This window comes from Brachycentrus maculatus, unplaced genomic scaffold (genome assembly GCF_059751285.1).
Source record: "Brachycentrus maculatus isolate JH-2025_06_01 unplaced genomic scaffold, ASM5975128v1 h1tg000374l, whole genome shotgun sequence".
Classification (NCBI taxonomy): domain Eukaryota; kingdom Metazoa; phylum Arthropoda; class Insecta; order Trichoptera; family Brachycentridae; genus Brachycentrus; species Brachycentrus maculatus.
This window is the reverse complement of record NW_028281123.1, coordinates 735,459-757,869: the sequence shown is the minus strand read 5'-3', so window position 1 is coordinate 757,869 and position 22,411 is coordinate 735,459. Positions and strand designations below refer to the sequence as shown.

Below are 22,411 nucleotides of genomic sequence, written 5' to 3'. Positions count from 1 at the left end.
TAGTTTTTAACTATTGTTATTTATTTATTATTAATATTAACACAATTCATGATTCAATTTATTTATTTTTGTGATAGCTTTTTTGCCTTGCCGGAGCATTGTCAAACTGCGTCGAAAAAAACAGTTACAGATATTTAAGCATACAATTAGATTCTTCTATTCTGCAGTGAGACCATTTTTCTTAAATGCGCGTTTGAAACATTGGACAGAATCCTTGGTTGAAATATTATAGTGGTAACTGTTTTTTAACACAATTAAAAATTGACCTCGTAAGGCGAAACAGCTGCCACAAAAATAAATTCAGCGGAATAATAAACTTTGTTTTGATTTAGGTTAATGATAATAAATTACACAATTCTATAAAGTAAGCCGATTCAATAGTTAAAATTAAAATATTTTCATTTATCTGGACGATACTGAATCATAACTACATCAACTACCAACATGTTTTAATGTTTTCAAAAAAATGACAATGTTTTAGCTTCACGGGTTTAGAGTTAGACTCAGCTATCTCCTAACCCATTCTATAAGAGTTGTATTTACTATGTATATCTACAGGTACGTACTAAAAGAACATTGACTTCATTTTAATTTTAAAGGAATAACCCACAAACCGTCTATTTTAGATGCTTGTCTGCAGATAGGATAGTAAGGATAGGGAGGATAAATGTGAAAAATACATCACAAACACCCAGACCAATTGAAAATAAATCTTTCTTGAATTCATTTTGCAATTGGCGGGAATCGAACCCGCAACGCCAATTTCGCAGTCGAGCGTCTACCCAACTAAGCCACAGCGCCTGCCTAGTATAATACACATAGTTATTTCATCTATAGTAAATTTTTGCTCATACAACCAATATTCAAACTGTAATATTGCCACTACAAATACAATACAACTCATGTGTTGCCTCATTTCATTACATTTTATGCGCATGGACACATTGCATTGAGATTATTATTGAGTAATACAGTATAAAATATAAAATATTGTTAGGTACTTACATGTAACCTGATCATCAATTTTCGAAATCAGTTGTGACACTTTAAATTTACACTATAATTATGACATCTTTTATTTACCATTTATTACACTTATTTTATTGAGAACAACTCATTTTTTACTACAACAATAGATATGCAAGCAAGTTACAAACTACATGTTCAGATAAAAAAAGAATTCATTATTGAGGAGATGATAATATAATACATAATTACAACTACAAAACGCATGCATCTCTCTCACTCTTGAAAACAAGCGCTCAAGTTATTACTACGATATGCCAGATAATTATATGTATATATTGTCAAATTACTGTCCAATGATATTTTTCTTCTGGATTATTTCCACAGATGTCAGTAGTATAAATAGTCAGCCACATTTAAAAAGCTAAAAATTATTACAATGTCAACACTAGAACGACCAAAAACAACTTCAGGTACTACGCTGTCAAAAACCGTGTACCAAACGCGTGTTGGACACCATCAAAGATGTCACACACTGTATACCAAATGCAGTTGAGTATTACCCAAGGTGTCACGGACTATGTTCTGACCGTGGGCAAAGAGTTAATTTAATCGCAAATAGAAAAGTGATATAACACCCCACTCCAAAAAGATATTGGGTATCAGATTTTGCAAGATATGGTCTGTTAGTTTAGGCTAGGTCAGCTTAAACCAGGTTAGGTTAACTGCTAATTTATCAAAAAAAGAAGAAGCCATGAGTCTAACAGAACCAAGTTTTTACAGGCGGTTCCGTCATATCTGCCCACTCCATGGCATGGCCGTTCTCCTCATGTCAAAAGCCATTTATCCCTTTAACCAAACTTCCATTGTTATTATTGACCGATCCGTTGATAATGCCATTACTCCGTCGCACAGATTCTGGTTTGACAGGCACGTAATCTTCATCTACAGAGTTTCCAGCATCAGACATTAACAAATCCCCTGTAATCAGGCGTTCAGGTATTGCCAGTCCTTCCATGTTAAAGTTTCTGTTGACGATGTTGGCCTCGTTCAGGAGTAGGAGGGATTCTTCGAGGGTTCTTGCTCGGTGTTTCTTGGCGGCTAGGTCCTCGTCGATGGCGTGGCGGTGGCGAAGAACAAGGCTGTTGGTGTTGGAGCCGAGATATGGAGGTGGTTGAGGACGGTTGTAGTCCACTTCGAGATTCGGGTTGGATCGGGGTTTAGCCAGACTGTTGTTCGGACTGAAAGAAAACAGACCATTAAAAATTAAAAAAAACTAAATGAAAAAAACACACAATTGAGAAAAAATAAAGCGAAAAAATTAAGACTAGAGTTATCTAAAGAAAATATACATTCAGTAAATATTTTTAAAAAAAAAATTGTATGCACAAAATGTCTTCCATTTCTTGTTTATTCATTTTAAAGTGTAAATTATAGAATTAAAAAAATTAAATAAAATTGTTGTAAGAATATTCTTTTAACATAAGAATTATTAAAAATATATAAAATATTTGAGTGTCTAAATTTTTGATCACAAATACTGGATTTGCTACACTAAAGAGTTATTTAAATGTACTGAGATAGAAATATGGAATTTTGATTATTTGGATGTCAATAATGTATAGAGTAGTGAAAGTTACTAAGTATATAAACAAGCCAATAACAGGTGGTAAGCTCTGTAAATACCTAGACATATTTCCATCTTAATAGACTTCATTATCTTTGTTAAGATAACATTAGTGTACTAATTAGGGTCGTATACTAATCACAAGTAACCGCAAACCCAATTGTGATCTGTACAACGTTTTTGGTGCCTCTCGCGCTCTACCAAAAGTAATCAAATAGAACCCTTTTAAACTTCTCTCGCTCACTACCAACAGTATGTAAAAGACACTTAAGCGTTTTCAGCAAACAATGTGTTGAAATAAATAAATTAGGGATTAAATTTAACCTGATTCCCAAGTTGGTTTTATTGCTGACATCATCAGCAATGTGGGTATTGAGGTTGGCCGTACTGCTGCTCTCATTGGCTTCCGTCATCACGGAACTCTGCATCCGGCGATTCTTCACCCTGCTACAATTGCTTCTGTAATGCAAAACCTGTACTTAAACATAATGATTCATGATAACTTTTCCAATCAATCTTTTAACCCTTTGAACGCGTTAAGCAAAAAAGAAAAGCTGACTTGAAAAATGCAAGTATATATTTTATAAAATTGCTTTTATTTACTTTATTTGTTTCAGCCATGTCCATGGCTTTTACAAGCCATGGACTATAGTGGATTTACGCATTCAAAGGAGAAAAAAAATTGGGCGACTTTAGTCGATTTACGCGTCCAAAGGGTTAAATAAGTAATGATTGATATAAATTCAATATTATTCACGATTGATATAAATATAATAAAAAAAACATGCATTTTAAAAGAAATGTTTGAGAACGGGAATAAATGGATGGTATTATTTATGTACATATTCAAACATTTAAAAAAAATTATTTGATCCCTATACAGACCAAAATGATGCATAAGGCATCACAGCAGATTAACACGGTGTTAACTTGATGGTTATTTACATGAAGACAAAAGATTGTCATTTAAAATAAAAATTTGACGAATTTATAAAGACCCTTCTTCAAAAAATAAGGACGCTTAACATTTTTCGTATTTACTTATATTAAACTATTTTTTAAATTTATTTATTATGTTTTATTTAAAATGTAAATTAAGACACTAATAATGCTTAAAAAAAAAAACAATATTTTAGTATTGAATTACCTCTCTAATTGAGTGTCCCGCTTGTATTTAGGGAGGCTGTACACATTACAAAATGTATTTTAAATTTAAATTATAATTGCAATTAAAAGGTTAAACAATAAATAGCCTTTAAAATATCAAATAATATAAAGCTTTATGGAGGTAGAAAAATATTTGCGATATACAAACTTAATTATAATGAATTACACATGTCTCAATCAAAAAACTTGATTTTTCAGGAGGACGTTTTTAAAGTTTAAAAATATAACACAATGTATTAAAAATAAATATCAAGCAACAGATCTTTTTAGGTAAAACCTGCAGGTTTTTTCTCCATTTGAAAAATATTTAGCATATTTAAAAAAATAATTAAACAATACCTTGTGTTAAAAAAGCAAAAACAACATTTTCTGCCCTGTAGCGGGTATATATTAAGTTAAAAATATGCCTCTTTTGCTGGAATATAGTACATTTTCTGGGCATTCCGAAAACATGCACAACTGAAAATTGTCAATTTTTGATTTATGATATTCTTCAAAGGAGTGAGCAATGTAGATAAATGCAATACATTAATCCAGAGAAAAAAGTCAATTTCTTGAAAAGGAAGAAAGCGTTACATAGCTCAATATTTGAAGGGATATGAGATTTGGTAAAGGTAAATTTACAGTTGTGATGAATTCTGCATTATTCTCAAATATCACACAATTCTCTAGTTCTCAAACAGTTCCAGCCAACAGGACCTGCCACTGCAAAGGCTTAGTGTGGCTTAGGAGCTCACATATTTGGTTAAAAATGAACCATGCATGGCAAAAAGCGCACTCAACATAAATGTAAAAATTCTACCTTTTATTTTTTACATACGCCGTGCACGGTTGAAACAATTTATGTAAGAATTCTACAAATTCTCTATCTTCCCTGGAATTTTGATAAAAACAAGAAATCAACTACAAAAAGCATAAACATCAAGCAAATGATAAAATAACAATTATAATACACAAGAAATATAAATTTTCAATTGCAAATAATAAACGATGAAAACAAAATATAAATTTGACCAAGAAACAATAAAATAAAATAAAAATTAGATATGTGTACATATATTTTTTTTTTGCAATTTCAATACTAAACATGTTTCTTCATTAATTGGTTCGGCAGTAACTAATTGGTACTATATGGTAAAAATCCAAAACAAATAGATTTGATATATTTAAAAAATATATAATTGCTTCATTGTGCAATTACGCAGAGAACATCATAGTCTTAGCTTAACTCGAAGGTACACAGTTTACACCTGCGCTTTTTGTCCGCCTCTATAGTGTAATGGTCAGCACGCTCGGTTACCGTTCTGGAGGTCCCGGGTTCGATTCCCAGGGGGGGATCAAATATGTAAATATAAGTGATTTTTTCACTGTAATATTTATTCAATATTACCCTGGACTGGTACCTGAAGCAAAGGGCTGATCACCTTTCCTTCGTGTGTAAACGATCAAGAAAACACTGTGTTCATATGAAGCAGTGCCCTATGCACCATTGGGGTGCGGATAAGGGTTTTATTATTATTATTGTGCAATTATTCATTCTCCATTTTGTTATATAATATACATATTTATACTGCAGTGAGCAATCATGTCCACACTAGATATGCAATTCAAACCCAGGACCTTATATAGAAGATTCAAGTATCTATACTACTACCCCATGGACACAAATCGCTAAAATATAATTGAATATAAATGAAAATAAAGTAGGTATGTTAGGAAATTATTCATTTTAATACAACATAAAATTGTCTAGATATATGATACTATTATTATTTATTATATCAGACACTGAATTATTCAATATTATATTATATTATATGATGCGATGTCAATATTATAAGTGTCTCAACTTGACATGAAATCTTCTCTCATATAAAGAGGAATGATAGAACATGATCTTGATATCATGTTGAGACACCTATAATACAGATATATGATGTCATGACTAGGCATTTACAACATCAATAAAATATCAATAGGTGCGGGGTAAAGAATTGTAATTCATAATAAAATAATTGAATTATAGTCAGTAATTTTTTGGGTCCGCATTTAACAGTATGAAGGCTGTCTGATCGGATTTATACTCGGTGAAAACCAAATGCCGCCTATACAATGCCTGCATTGCTCCTGTTTTCTTATACGGCTGTGAAACATGGCACCTTACAAGGGCCCAGAGCAGCCGTGTACTAAGCTTTGAGAATAGGTGTTTGCGGAGAATCTTAGGCGTGCGGTGGTTTGACTTTGTGAGGAATGAAGAGATAAGGCGTAGGACGCAGCAAATCTTGGTCACAACTGTCGTCAAGAAAAGGCGATTCAGTTGGCTTGGCCATGTACTCTGCATGCCTCCTGAGAGCCTTAATCAAGCTTGCCTCTTTTACAAGGCATCAGGTTCGCGCCGCCCAGGACGACCACTGCTGACAATTTGTCGGCAGTTCTCATCAGAACTTCGGGACGCGGATCTGACTTGGGAGGATGCAAGGGAGCTAGCAGCCGACAGAAAAGCCTGGAGACAGTTTGTGGACTCCATATGCTCCACCTAGGGAGCGGATATGGTTATATTATTAATTTTATCTCTACTTCTTAAAAACTGGTTATTGAAATTTAAAAAAAATTGCAAATTGAATCTCCTAAATATTTAACTTTTTAGGTTTACGATTCATTATCTCGCACCTACAATTTGATAGACGGGGAGACATTTTAGAGCAAAACTAATCATGTTAGCAGGTAACATAGTGTTAAATATTAGAGTCAAAAATATATATTTGACTGTCTGTTGCTTTTTGTATGCTGATGATGTAGTGCTTCTTGCCGATAGTAGAGAAGACCTGCAGGAGCTGGTGACAAAGGTGTATAATGTGTGCAAGGAAAGTAATTTACTGATGAATGTTGGCCAATCCAAAGTCATGGTTTTTTAAAGAGATGAATGTAGATCTGGGTGTAAAATACCGTAAAATAGTAAATACGGAAATTTTATAATTCCATATGTATGTTTATATGTCGCTCACTCCTTTCAACAACGTCATATATCAAAAAACTTGATTTTTCAGGAGATCGTTTTAAAAGTTTAATGAAATGTATTAAAAATAAATATCAAGCCACTTATTGAACTTTTTACTGTACAACAGATCTTTTTAGGTAAAACCTGAATGTTTTTTTCCCATTTGAAAAATATTTAGTTTATTTAAAAAAATAATTAAACAATACCTTTTCTTCAAAATGCAAAAACAGCACTTTCTACCCTGTAGCGGGTAAATATTAAGCTAAAAATATGCTGCTTTTGCTGAGATATAGTAAATTTTTTGGGCATTCTAAAAACTCGCACAAATGAAAATTTACTGATTTTTTATAAATGACGTTGATAGGAGTGTGCGATGTATACATACATATTTATTAGACATGGGAATTGGATAAAAAAAAAAAACAAATAAAAAAACTACTTCTTGAAAAAGAGGCAAGGCACGAAATGCCATACTTACATTCCCTCCCTTTGGAAGCATGCTATGAGGCTCAGCACCGACAGCAGGAGGACCATCAGCATCAGCGGGATGATGATGGAGACTGTGAACTCGTTGGCATAGCTCCTCTGCGGCACCTGCCCCTTGACGGGAGGAAGCCACTTGAAGAGGTTGGCGGTGATCTCCTCGTCCCAGGGCGTCTCTCCGTGCTTACGGAGCTTCTCGTTGAAGTCATTCTTCATCTTCAGCATGTTTACAATGTTGGGTTTTGCAATTGCAGGGTTCGGCTGTTCTACCTAACAAAAAATCGAACAATTACGACTGTTATTTACAAAATCTGAAAAATATTTTTGAGCATACTTTGGAAGATATACATATTTCAAAATATAATTCATCACAATCAAGTATCTGTATGCTAAAACAATACTTTACTATGAATTCAAACATTACTCATACACCTAACGTGTTCCATAGGACTACAAGATCAAAAACCCAGAAACAAATCAAATATATGCCACATTTGGGCAAAGGAACTTTGAGCGTAGTGGCCCGCAACATAAGGTTTCTGAAACGTACAATATATGCAAGCCGTAAACAATGTGTTAATTATATGAAAGCAAGGGGATCAGATCTGCATTGCAGATTTTTAGATGTAAGAGTGGTATGTATTTGGTGGAATAGCTGATAGGAAAGAGAATACCAGCAATGGCTAGGACACTCGGAGTTGCGTACTTCTGCTCATACTGCCTAGTGTAACTTGTAGGATAATCATTGTTTTGTTACTATAAACTTCTTCCTGGCTACATCCCAACTTATCGAGTTTGTAGACTGCTGGAATCAGCTCTCCTCATCCTCAGATTGTAGGTCCTTCTGTCATGGACAACGTTACCTAGGCCATGTCTTCGAACCATGTTCTCTCTTTGCAGCTCCATGAATTTTTTGGTCTTCCTCTAGATAACTTTTGAGGAAGATCCATTGCTATTGCCTGGTGTATGACATGCTCGGGTTCTCTGCGTCCTATATGCCCATACCATCTCAATTGTCTTAACTCTACCTTTCTATTTGTCTGTTACGCCCAGGCTTCCACAAATGTGTGAACTCTTTATTTTGCCTCTAAGGGATACTCCCACTGACCGTCTAAGCATTTGCATTTCAGCGGATTTTAGTTGCCTAGAGAAGGTGCTATACACCGTCCAGCATTCGGAGTCACCATTGATCAGTAGACTTTTCCCTTTAACTTGGATGGCATTTTCGGATTGCAATGAACTCCCATCACGGATCGAAATTTCATCCTTCTTCTCCTTCTTTCCATGTTCGCTCCCTAGGTGTAGCATATGGCCAACACGAGACGTCTCCATGTCACTCTGTCACGCGCCATCTCCTTGGCTTCCTCCCAGGTCAGTCCGGCGTCTCGAAGTTCCGCTGAGTATAGTCGGTGAATGGTCTTCCGCGGCCTTCCGGGGCGCCGGAATCCTCGGGGTTGGAAGAATAGACATGAGGGGTTGATGCTCTCAGGTGGCATTCTAAGGACATGTCCCAACCATGTTTACCTTCTCCTCTTCAGGACTTTCAGTATGAGGGGTGTTGAGTTCTTCTCCTCACATCGTCATTCCTGACGAATTCATTCCACTTAATACCCAGTATTCGCCTCAGGCACCTATTTTCAAAACTTGCTAGTTTCATCCACCCCACACCTATTCTGTGCGATGTTTTGTTGCTAAAAACTGGCAGAGAAAAATTCTCACTTACAAGTTTAAAAGTACACCAGTCTAAATTGAAGCCGACATCTCTAAATAGTCTCTCCACAGTGGTTCGCTTGAAGTCTCGAGGACACCAGCTCATCTTGGAGAGGGGTCGAACTTCCTCTTGCAGCTGTAGCAGCTCCGAAGAATAGTTCAGGTGACTCCCCAACTTCAATACGACCCTGAAACGGATTAAAAATATCAGGTCCATCCATATATTTAAGAGAATCTTTACAACGAGAATTGTAAAAAAATTATTAATAAACATTTGAATAGAGGAAATGGTATTCACAGTACAAAATAATTATATCTCAGAAAAAAAGTATCTGCCTACTTTGGGTATTGGATCCGGGACCTTTGGATATTGTGTCTGCTGTTATATATGTAACCTGTAAAGGTGGAGACTGACCAGAGCATTAGGTCATAACGTAACACGTTACGATGCGAGCATTCGTCAGTACAGCGAGCGGAGCGCTACATCCATAGTTTCGGATGCTCGCTGATGCTCACCGCGAGCGATGTTACGAAGTTATGTTACGACGAAATGCTCCAGTCAGTCTCCACCTTAACAGTAATTTAGAAATAATTAGAAACCATTTTTATCCCAATTTTTACTATTTTATTTATTATTATCTACCGTAATTTATTACTAATATCTACCTTTGTGAATTCAAAACAAATATTAGAAATAAATGTCCATCAAACCCCACCTCTTTCCCTAAACTCTCTTTTTCCTTTGCCTTCCTTATTATCATCAATTTGTAATTTGTATTTTTTAATGTTCAAGTACCATGTACCCTCTGATTGCAAATAGTTAGACATATAAGGTATCAAACGTTTTGACTAATATCACTAGTCTGTTTTTGTTTGGTCAGAAGATATTGATTTTTAGCATTAAGCCCGCCAATGTACTTATTTCTTTTCTGTATATAAAGTTTAGATAACTAAATATTATGCCAAAGTGTGTCATAAAATAACACAAAGATTTATGCATTCTTTATACTTTACATTGAAAACATGATTATGTGACAGTCTACTTGGATGCATATAGACTTACCCTTCTCCTTCGCTGGGTCTCAAGGGAAGCCTCGCGCCCAGGTCTATAGCGGAAGCCATAAAGGTGGCGTACAAATCTTCAGCACTGTCGCGCCACAGTTTCTTGCGGAATATATCTTTAAGCCGTTCCATTCTGCAATTTTATAAAAGCCTTTGATATACTGTATTGCTTCAATAGGTATAAGCTGTGTTACATTTATACCATACATCCATTTATAAATTCATATATATAATTGCAGAGACCCACCTTGCCAACTATGCATCACTTTTTGGTGGAGATCTATTTAAAAAAAATCTATAACATAATTTACACACAACAAAAGATAGAAAAAAATTTAACTTTTGACAGTATTAACTCTTGTCATCTTCATTTCCCATTTCCTTTATTTTGCCTTTGCTCCATATTTTTGTCTGCCCTCTTACCTCCACCGGCAAAAATTAAATATAGAAGCAACCATATATTGAAGTGTTCTACTTCTATATTTTTTGTTCACTCTTGGGACTAATGTGGTACTTGCATCTCTACTTTGCATCACTAAAACATGCTTTAAATTTGTCTAAAATATCCAGTAATGGGAAAAGAGAGAGAAGTTATAGACAACATTTTGAGTGTGTCCAAATACTTGTTCACAAAATCTGGATTATCTCCAATTACAGGAGTTATTTTCATATTATTTTTTGACATCTCATCAAAGATGAAGAAGAATATGGAAGTCTGGGCATTTACGGGGCTGACGACCGTCATAGACTAGTGCAAGTGATCACTTTACACACGTGTAACATTCACCAATTCTACCCATTAATGACAACCACACTACTCAAATTCTTGGAAGTTCTATATATATGAACCAATTTAGAAACCTTGTTCTTGAATCACTAGAACTTCACTAGAGACATCTACTGGTGAGATGTAAAGAAGCTTTTTATTAAGCAGAAATTCTTATATTAGTATGTGAGGTCCGAATCCTGGATTACAATCACATTATTCAATTAGTGATTATAATCCAGGATTCGGACCTCACATACGTAGAAATGGTGAATGTTACACGTGTGTAAAGTGATCACTTAAACCAGCCTATGACAGTGGTCAGCCCCGTAAATGCCCAGACTTCCATATTCTTCTTCATCTTTGATGAGATGTCAAAAAATAATAAGAAGTTATAGACACTGTAAAGAAAAGAATGGCTTTGGCCATTTTGTGAAAAGGCTGAGATAAGGATTGTTGACAAAATTAAGAAAGGTGTGTTGAGATGGTTTGGAAAGCATACGGAATGAATGAATGAAGATAAAACAGTAAAACAAATTTATGAGACGAATGTAGTAGGAAATAGAAGCAGAGAAAAGAAGAACTTGGCATTATCAAGTATTTCAAATACTTGAAAGCGGTCAGGTCAAGAGTCGGGATAATCGTTACCCACCGAGTGTGTGTATGAGGAGATTCATGAACGTGGAAGAGGTGAACATTGTTTGCAAAGACAGATTGGTGTGGTTTTCTACTCTCTCTACCTACATTGCAGAGAAGCGGCTTGATGGTTAGTAGGTTAATTTTTATTTTGACCCCCCTAAGAATCGAACCTGGAGCCTCCAACAAGGTTGTTTAAACGTGCTAACCAGTACACCATCGAGGCAGACATGGCACTGTTATTATAATATGTAAGAGTCTCTCTAAAAACAATTGAAATAGAATTGCACATTTACCTATGGTCATCCAACATGTCCTCCACATTGAGATTGTCGATTTTGAGCTGCACTTGGTACGTGGCGATATTCTCCTTTTTTAGGACATGAAGCTGTATAACCATCCGTTTGGTATCGTAATCTTGGCGATTCAAAGCCACAATCTGGATCTAGAAAAAAAACACATACTGTATTTTACGGACTATATGAAGCACCTTAATTTTTAAGAAAAAAAAAACATTACATTTTTACCATTTTAATATTAGATTGCAAACCCAGAGAACAAAAATAGTTTATAAAACAGAACTGACTTTTAAAATCCCTGAAAATCGCTTCTGTTTTCTGTTTGCCTCAGAAAACATCGCTATACATAACTGTAGAGTGTTTTTGTATACTACAAATGCATGTGGGGTGGACTGCATTTTTAGTTGTAAGATTCCCATCAGTACAATGTTTTGGGATATGAATAGGTTTCTTAGGGCATTGAATATCAGGCTATTTTTAAGATTGGTGAAAATTTTAATTGACTGGATATTTTTAAAATTAATTTCGAGTTTAAGATGCATTTTAATTTTGGAGGCGATATTTTTAAGTATAAAGTATATTTTCTTAAATGTTTTTCGCAGATGCTTTGTGACACATTTTATACACTTTATAAAATAAAACAACTTTGTTTGTAACCCTTTTTTATCGGTACATTTTTTCTCCAACCGGTTTCGTCAAGAAATCACATGTAGTACATGTTTAATCCTGATGACAAGGTTCTTGTCGAAACCAGTTGGTTAAAAAATGTGCCAATAAAAAAGTGATTAAAAAAAAGGTGTATTATTTTATAAATTTTGTCTTATAGTCTGTAAAATATGGTAAGTTATAACAGACGGCCTCAACTATTTAGTTCGTAAGAATCTCTAGAGACGTCGCTTCTTACTTACATCCAAATGAGTGCTTGGATATTGATCATATGTACAGTTCCAAAAATCAAGTAGCATGAATTCATTTATGGGTAGAATAAATCAAAAAAATATTTATTTTCAATTGATCTGGGTGCTTTTGATGTATTTTTCATATCTACCTTTCCTATCCTTACTCTCTTACCTGAGGGAAATCTTTAAAATAGAGGCTTTTCATTAACCGTTGTGCTCAGCAAATGATTTATCAACTCTGTTATACTTTGCCAAAAGCATGGCCGTCTAGATACCGACGATGACACCCGTGTATTTTGGCTGTCAATCTGGGAAGTTGTGTCACAATGTGCACGTTTCTAAAGTTCCGATCATCAATAATATTCACAAATAAACAAGTTCAACTAGTGTCAATGAAAAACAGAAATACATTTTATTAAACCCACTGTTTTCGCCCTTGCATTGTCCACTAAATTTTAAATAGATCATATCGACGTGCCATACGTAAAGTGCTCTAACTACATTTTTCTCAATTTTGAGATATTTGGTGTATGTTATCAACTGACCGTTATCTACAAATATAAACAAAAAAATATAAAAAATTATGCCTAGTTTTCAGGCGTATAAGACGCTATCTACATCGAATTTTCGAAATGAACAGAACTCCTAAAACGCTAACTGCTTAATTATGACAAAACATAAAGTTTTAAAACGATTTAAAACATTATTTTATTGTGTTTTTGAATGAACAATACTAGTTTAGAATTTTAGATAAAACCGTTAATTAATAAAAAAGAAAAAGTTGAAAAAATCTTCTAAGCTCTCTCGTGTAAAGTACCAGATTTGCAGATAGAGTAATTTACGTATGGGCAGTCGATATATGAAAAAATCTTAGTACTTAAATGTTTAAACTTATGCATACCAAGATATCCTTTTGCCCGTATGGAGGAGTGCCGTAAATAAATCCGGAATGATGCCTGACGCTGTACACATAGTGTAGCCATGTCGGAAGATCTGGTTTGTTGAGGAGTGATGCATGAAATGTATACTGAGTATCTGAAGCTAGAATGAAAACATTTTTTTCAAATTTAGAGAATGGTGGGAGGTGCTGTATAGACTGATTTTTTACAATACCAATCAAAAGAGCCAACTTGATTCAATCATGTTATATTATTTAAACTTATCATAAAATAATAAATATAAGGTTGACAAGATGTGGGCAGGAGATAGGTCTTTTAGATCCGGAATATGTGTGATTGGATAGGAATCAAAACTATTGAGGCGCTGTTTAGAGCTGTCCAAGACAAGGATAATTACTTACAGGTGGTAGTTGACATCAGGGGGTCCTGACATAATACGCACAGAAGAAGAAGATATTAATGGAAACATTAATAATTGCACATAGTAATCATTTATTAATAAATCTTTGTATAATTAAATTTTCTATAACTGTACAAATATCCCAAGTAATGACGGGACAAGAGATATTGTAGTAGGTGTCTGGGTAAGTAAAAAACCTACGAGATATCTTGTAGTTGGCAGTCAACATTTATAAAAAAATCATCCAACATTTTCGTTGTCCATGTTTAAGACAAATATTTATTTATTTATTTATTTGGGAATTATACAGCTTGTGCATAAAAATAAAATAAATACTTAGATTGACAGTGATAAAAGCCAATTAAATAATTCCACAAATATCAGTCACCTTTGCTAGGAATTTACTTTGGCCTAACCAGAAACTTCCGCATGGTAGTCAAACGCAATAACCACTACACGCACTACATAGGCGACCTCAAAACTGCCTTTATCAAACAAAATATTAATTATATTACAAAATGTATTCATTGAACTTGAATTAATCATGTGCACATATTGGTATTCACAAAAGATAAATGGCACAAGGCAACTTGCAGACAGTTTAATACTAACAATGTGATGAAAATATATAAATATTGTATAAATACAGTGGAACCTTTGTTTACGAATGCCTCTGGTTTTTATTATATTTATTTTTATATTTGTTAGTTGCATTAGAAAATTTTCTTGGTCTAATATTTAAAAGGATTTACGGTATATTTACTTTATATCTGTTCACAATGAAAGTGGATGTGTATTGTTCACAATAAATTAATATAGTTAATCCCTAAAAAAAACAAAACGAAAGATACAACAATACAATAGACACAATGGATTCAATATCTTACATCAATTAATTGTCTTTTTCTTCTTGTCACATTTTCCAAATAAGACGCCACCAAATCCGATAGATCCTTATGTCTCATTGCCTCATCAATTTTCGTCAACTGAATACCTTCTTTGGACATTCTCTTTCTAATTTAAATCTCTCCCTTTAAAAAATTGGACATGCCCACACCAAATGAGGGACATCCTGTGATAATGTGTCATCACAAAACATCATCATGAAGAAAAATAAATCTCACTATAAATAAGACTGGTCCTTAACGGTTGGATCAAATTTCTGAGCTAGTGCGAGGACTAAGAATTGGTTGTTAAATGTTAATAAATATTATTTTTTAAAAAAGACATACATGAATTTTAACTACTTTCATTTTTATGCTATTTTCACAACTGGTTTTGACAACCATACCTTGTATTCATCAGGGGTGGATAGATGAAGGATGGATGAAGAAAGCAAGGGTACCTTGTTTTATAAGACAGACGTAGTTGGGTACACGCTCGACTGCAAAACTGGCATTGCGGGTTCGATTCCCGACAATTGATTGAATTCAATTAGTCTGGGTGTTTATGATGTATTTTTCACATTTACCATCCCTATCCTACCTGTATAAAAGCTTCCAAAAATAGAGGCTTTGCTGGTTATCCATTTAAAAAAAAAAATAATAGTAATGATAATGAATGGATGGATGAAGAAAGCAAGGTATTTATCTAAACCTATTAAAACCAAAATAAAAATAGTTATTTATGATTTTTTTAAATTATCAAGTTTATTATTTTTTATTTGTGTCAACTATGAATATTCAAGGATATGTATAGGAATTCTATTAACACATAAGTCATTGAGTCAATATGATGATGTACTATTTTTACCATTGGGTTACTGATAAGGGTTGAAAGAAAGAAAAAAATATTTTGTGAAGATTTTTTTTTGATTTTTTCCCTAAATTAAAATATTATCCTATTAGTAGTAAAATAAATACTAAAAGAAAATGTTATCCTTGGTAGTGCTACTTTAATAAAGAAATATTTTCTGGGGTCCACAATAAATTAATTTTATAGTGGTTCCTAGGATTGTTTTTTTTTTGGATTACGAACAGTCTTACGAAAGGAATCAATTTTGCAACCTTGGTTTTCTGTATATCGCTCACTCCTTTCAACAATGTCATATATCAAAAAACTTGATTTTTCATGAGATAAAATGTATTAAAAATAAATATCAAGCCACTTATAGAACTTTTTATTGTGCAACAGATATTTTTAGGTAAAACCTGAACGTTTTTTCTCCATTTGAAAAATATTTAGTATATATTTAAAGAAATAATTACAAAATACCTCTTCTTCAAAATGCGAAAACAACACTTTCTGCCCTGTAGCGGCTAAATATTAAGTTAAAAATATGCCGCTTTTGCTGGGATATAGTACATTTTCTGGGCATTCCGAAAACATGCACGACTGAAAATTGACGATTTTTGATTTATGACGTTCTTGAAAGGAGTGAGCGATATGAACAATACCTTGATAAGTCCAGTTGAACATTTGAGGTGTGATGGCAATGGAGAACATTTCCGTTTCTTTTACATCTTTTATCTCATTTCCCGCCACCAAACCAAGAAATATTAAAAATAAATAACTCTCCATTTTCAGCATTTTTTCCTGTAAAAATAATTGAAATTTGTTTATTTATATATTTATTTCATTTCATAGATACATAGATACATTCATAGATACATATTTATTTCATAGATACGTTTACTATATGTATTACGGCCCTTTAGGCATAAATAAATAAACACTTTGGATATAAATTAAACAATTGAAATTTTTTAATATACTATGAAAAAAATGCCCGCCTCCGTAGTGTAGGTCAGCACGCTCGGCTACTGTTCTGGAGGTCCCGGGATCGATTCCCAGGGGGGGTCAAATAAATATAAATGATTTTTTCACTCTAATATTTATTCAATATTACCCTGGGCTGGTATCTGAAGCGAAGGACTGATCACCTTTCCTTCGAGTTAACGATCAAGATAATACTGTTCATATAGTGCAGTGCCCTATGCACCATTGGGGTGCGGATAAGGGTTTGAATTGAACTGAAAATTGAATGAAAAAAAAATATTTTGAAAAAAATTATGCTGACCTTACTTTTCATATGTTCCTCGTATAATAAAAAAAAACTAACTATCAGGAGTCATATTTAAATTTTAAAAAATTATTAGCACTTAATTTTTTTTAAACCATTATGTAGCATGGTGAACGTTTTTTGTGTATAAAGTGATCACTCAAACCAGCCTATGACAGGTCGTAAGCCCTATAAATACCGATATTTTTCTTTGAGCTGTCAATATAAATAGCTCCTAAGTGGACAAACACAGATTTGTGAACAAAGATTTGGACACACTATAAATATTGCAAGTAAAATTACTGATCAAAATAAAACTTTTTGAGTGTGTCCAAATACTTATTTACAAATCTAGACTATCACCAATTAAAGGAGTTATTTAGTTAGTTATTTTTATTTTATTTATGACGGTCTTCAGCTCCGTAAATGCCCAGACTTCTATATTCTTATTCATCTTAGATGAGATGTCAAAAAAAACATCAAAATATAGTTGAATAAAGATGAAAATCATGTATTCAAGCGCTTCTTATAAGTAAAATAATTTTAAATAATTTGTAAAATAATAACATAAATCTCATAAAGGTTGCTAAATAAAATAAAAAGTTGATCAACTCAACCACAGATGGTGCCGATAGCTAGCATGTGAAAGAATATGTACTTACTTCAACTTTGAAGGATAAATACAACTTTCGAAATTTAAATAGTGTGGTTGTCAATCATGGGTAGAATGATGAATGTTACAAGAGTATAAAGTGATCACTCAAACCAGGCTATGACATGTCACAAGCCCTGTAAAAATCCAAGCTGCCATATTCTTCTTCATCTATGTTTAGATATCAATTAGTTTTTAGAACATTTCAAGTTTAGAGATATGTATATGAAAATTGACCGGAAAAGTCAATTGATATATTTTTAGGGTCAAGGATTCATTCGGAAATATGAATTATAATATCTATAATGAAACAAAAACATAACTCTGCAAGAAATACATTTTTGTAAATGAAAATTAATGAAAATTCGGTCGACAAAAACACTGCAAACTTGTGTCCATGACAGCATTATTATCATCGGTTTACATTCGAAAATGATACCTCTGGGCATTGGGTTTTCTATTTTTTATTGAAATATAAGCTTCAGGCAAGATATGTAAAACAGATTATGTAAAACTTACGTGGAATGAACTAGTTAAAAGCCCTAGTTAAACATATAGATTGTAGAACGGAAAAATCAATGGAGGAAAAGCTGTCAGACTAGTTGACGAACTTCATGAGTGTTGATAGAAACTTCGCTGCTTTACTGCACATGTGCGAGATATGTTCAGGGAGGAATTCAGCTGCCTAAAAAAGCTTTTCAATACTTGTTTTTTTATTTTTTTTATTTAATATTTATTTATTTAGTACAATTTTTTATTTGAGTAAACTAGTGTTCCCTTTCCCCAAGTCCACGGGAAAATCATTTTTAAAAAAATGGCATAAAAAATAATTCATTATAAATGCTTATGAAAAACGGCAGGAATGGTTGAAAACTTTGAAAATCTTGTTTCTCGGGTTATCAGGGGTCGAGATTTTTTCTGCAACAAAAAATCGAAAGTTTTTTTTTCCAACCGTGATTTTTTAATCATGTTTGAAAAAACATATGTATGGGGAAATAAAACATGGGTATGTTAAGTATTTAAAGATACAACACATCACACAGGCCAGCTGAAAAAATATATTGGGATTAATCTTGAAACAGGCGAGTTTAATCGATTTTGTAGACAGATTCGCAGTCAAGTAGATAATTTATAATGGTTTTCAAAGAAATATTTTTGTTTAATGAGATACGATTCTTCTTAATTCTTTTGAGTCTTCCGAATTATAATAAAATGTATTTCAATCCAAGAAAATTAAATACTTTAATGAAAGTGAATGAAAGTTTGTGTAAAATGTACGGTCATCTGTAGAATGTACTTGCTCTACGGCCTACTTTTAGTAGGTCGATAAAGTAGGTGCGTTTTCACTTGTGTTTTCTCGTTTTTATTCTCCATATAAAATTGGATTATATTTATAGCTTAATCGTGTATAAGAAACAAACGATTTTTTTTCAATTTAATCATTTGATATCTCTATAAACCATATTTTGCCGTTTCATCATTTCCAAGAAAACGAAATGCAACGATTTTAGTTGATCGTAAACATTGGTTACTGAGCAATTTGTAAAAAATACAAAATTTCATGTAAAGATAAAAAAAACACAAAGGTAGTTTTTCTTGTCATTCTTTTTAACCACATTAATTTACGAATAAAACACGACATGGAGTTTGTACAGTGTTTATGATTTTAAATTGTACTGTACTATATTTACTTTCATCCGTACCCAGTAGTGTAAACAGTACATCGAACATCCGTGCAGCTTTGTAACTGTAAACTTGTTGATCGAAAGAAGGGAAGATGATCAGACCTGAGCTTTATATGTCAGTCAAGGCTAACATTAAATCAGTATAAGGGTAAAGAAATTACATATATTATTTCGGCTCCCCTTGAAATCAAACTCGAGATCTCATGTTTGGGATTGTAGATTACATGTAGGTAAAATTGTATGCTTCAGGCATCAGTTCAAGGTCATATATAAAAAAAACATGTGAAAATACACTGCAAAAGAAATTAAAACTGTAAATTATCGGAACTACACCAAATTCAACAATATCTAAACCAAATTATGTTGTTTTGTGACATTATTTTATTGAGTGACATTATTTGTATAGAAATAGTAAAATTGGATGAGTATAAGATGGCTATTTAGTTCTAGTAGTTGGTTTTGTGTTTGTTTGAAATCAATGATGGTTATTTTTAATATTTAACTACATATTGCCATTAAAGTAAACAAATAAAAGTTCAAAAAAATGACAAATTATACAAATCGCTCACTCCTTTCAACAACGTCATATATCTAAAAACTTGATTTTTCAGGAGATCGTTGATAAAGTTTAAAAATATAGTAAAATGTATTAAAAATAAATATCAAGCTACTTATTAAACTTTTTACTGTGCAAAAGATCTTTTTAGGTAAAATCTGATTGTTTTTTCTCCATCTGAAAAATATTTAGTATGTTTTAAAAAAATAATTAAACAATACCCTTTCTTCAAAATGCAAAAACAACATTTTCTGCCCTGTAGCGGGTAAATAATATGTTTAAAATATGCCGCTTTTGCTGGGATATAGTACATTTTTTGGGCATTCCGAAAACATGCACAACTGAAAATGGACGATTTTTGATATTTGACGTTATTGAAAAGAGTGAGCGAAATGTCGATTCAATCGGGAACAGAATTCGGTATCTTTTGTATATTTGCCTCGTGTTTTTATTGCGAATTTTACAGTGAAATGTTTTTATTTTATTTTTAAATTCATTATAAATTGACATCAGTATGAGTTTTGTCATTCGAATTTTCACTTTCATTTTATATTAAGTTTATGCATATTTAACAAATTTTTATAACAACAAAGAACACATTTAGTTATCTTAGGTTCAAACATCGCATATTTTTAGTATATTTGTGATTAGAATTAATTTATATTGATGACGCAGGTTAGACGCAATATATCACATTATTTAATAAACAGATAAACTACGGATAACCTTTGGATTGGGAAACAATTTTTGGGTAGTTATTAGTGTAATCTTTTTTCCATTCTGCAAAAACACTTGTAAGAACAAACGACCGCGAAGTGTGATAAAATTAAGAATTTACTAAAAAAAAGTTCACGTAAATTATTATTACCATGGTAGCTTTGATTTTTTTTATTTTTAATGTTGAGATTGATTTATAGAGCGGGACACGAGAGACAACCTCTGCGCACATTTCTGTGATAACACATGACTTTGGGGAACAAACATATCATGAATAGATTAGCGTCATCACGTTTTACTAAAATCATGTTCCTATATTAAGACTGTCGGGTTTTTGAAATACGATGTAAACTAACTACAAAGAGAGAATAGAACGCCATACCACCCTGTCTTTGCAAATATCCTTCGCCTCTTCCACATTCATGCATCTCCTCATACATGCCCGCTGATTATTTCGACTCCTGACCCAGCCACTTTCAAGTGTTTGACGTATGTCAATTGTGCAAAGTTTTCCTCGGTCTTCTTCTTCTTCTTTTTTCAACTACATTTGCCTCATTTGTTTAACCGTTCTATCCTCATTCATACGTTCCACATGTCCGAACTATCTCAACACACCTTTCTTAATTTTATCAAAAATGCTTATTTCAGCCTTGTATTCTTTCCTTATTTCACCATTCAAACATTTTTTTGAAATACGATGTAAAGAAAAAAACTCGAAATTCAAAATTTCTCCAGGAATATATTTATTGAGAATCAGTGCCAAAATGAGTGCAATTAAAAAAAATAAAAGTGAGAGTTTTACTATCTAAATGCCTTTAGGTGTTCCCAAGTGCAACGGTTACCGACCCCACACTTTTCTGACATGACATAACCTCAAAAGCAGAAATCTGTAATCTGTCAGAAAGCGAGTCGAGTCGAGTGAGCAGTGAGGAGTGTTGCGCCGAGTTCGGCCAAGTGCAGCCCTGCCGGAGGGTGTGACAAGAGATAAAATGGCACAATATATGGATCGACGTACAGAACCTGTTATATTTTTCACAAAATAATCAAACAAATAGACGAGGAAAACGGCCGACGACACGCGAAAACAGTTATGAATGATAATCGCTCGGTCCGCGCGAGCGTCACTGACCAGATAAATACGTAAAAATGACGTGAAATTGCGCGTTCTCGGTGCAAACAGAATTATAACCCAGTGTAGTGCGTGTTGTGGCTTCGGATGTATGTTTTTATATTTTCCCAAAGATGTTGAAATTCAAAAAGATGGGCACTGAAAAGATACCTCTCCTCCTCGTCACCGCCAATGTCGGCTCCATTTTCGAGTCTGTGAGTATTGTTTTTTTGGAGTTGGAAAAGTTTTATCTTATCACCTGTTTGCGTAAACTTTGGAAGTGTATCGATTGAAATGCTGGCTATTATAAATAACAATAATACGTCTCGTTCATTGTCACGACTTACAGCCCGACGATTCGATACGAAATTCGTAATATCGTTTCCGAACAAATAGGTTCAAAATATGTGAAACGTAAAACATATGGCTATTTCCTGAATTGAATATATTAATTTGAACACGGAAAATTATTGTCATGCTAAAGTTTTTCTATGAATTCATCATGTTTTTATTTCAATGTCAATATTAGTTTTCGAAAGTTATTACTGATTCCATGTTAATTTCCCATGTTCTCAATTTGAATGTTATTATTTCTTTGAAAGTTGTTACTGAACACAGACAAAAATTAATTTTCATTATTTTATTATTTGTATGCCTCCGTAGTGTACTAGTTAGCGTGTTTGACTACCGTGCTGGAGTCAAAATACCGTCAAAATAAGTATTAGTGATTTTTTATTCTAATATTTATTTAATATCACCCTGGACTGGTACCTGAATCAC

General features: G+C 33.2%; 2 protein-coding genes across 5 annotated transcripts in view; one reads left to right on the top strand and one right to left on the bottom strand.

Moving 5' to 3' along the window:
• Positions 1 to 591: 591 nt before the first annotated feature.
• Scgalpha (sarcoglycan alpha) lies at positions 592 to 18,822 on the bottom strand. Of its 3 annotated transcripts, none has more exons than XM_088270217.1 (10): positions 18,085 to 18,822; positions 16,309 to 16,447; positions 13,515 to 13,654; positions 11,712 to 11,860; positions 10,015 to 10,146; positions 8,965 to 9,139; positions 7,237 to 7,511; positions 4,563 to 4,634; positions 2,918 to 3,052; positions 592 to 2,207 (listed from the first exon to the last, which is right to left on the bottom strand). In XM_088270217.1, exons 2-10 carry the CDS (start codon positions 16,439 to 16,441, stop codon positions 1,799 to 1,801), a joined length of 1,620 nt encoding a protein of 539 aa, XP_088126343.1. In that variant the 5' UTR covers positions 16,442 to 16,447; positions 18,085 to 18,822; the 3' UTR covers positions 592 to 1,798. The 3 variants fall into 3 exon arrangements, with proteins under 3 accessions (XP_088126343.1, XP_088126344.1, XP_088126345.1); XM_088270218.1 differs by lacking the exon at positions 18,085 to 18,822 and adding an exon at positions 17,576 to 17,621; XM_088270219.1 differs by lacking the exon at positions 4,563 to 4,634 and having other exon boundaries at positions 18,085 to 18,820.
• Positions 18,823 to 21,022: 2,200 nt separating this feature from the next.
• The window catches only part of 5PtaseI (inositol polyphosphate-5-phosphatase A), a 41,450-nt gene continuing 40,061 nt past the window's right edge, over positions 21,023 to 22,411 (top strand). For both annotated transcript variants that reach the window (XM_088270185.1, XM_088270184.1), the window contains exon 1: positions 21,023 to 21,846. In XM_088270185.1, the coding sequence (XP_088126311.1) occupies positions 21,766 to 21,846 (81 nt within the window). In that variant the 5' untranslated portion in view covers positions 21,023 to 21,765. The remainder of the gene's footprint in view (positions 21,847 to 22,411) is intronic.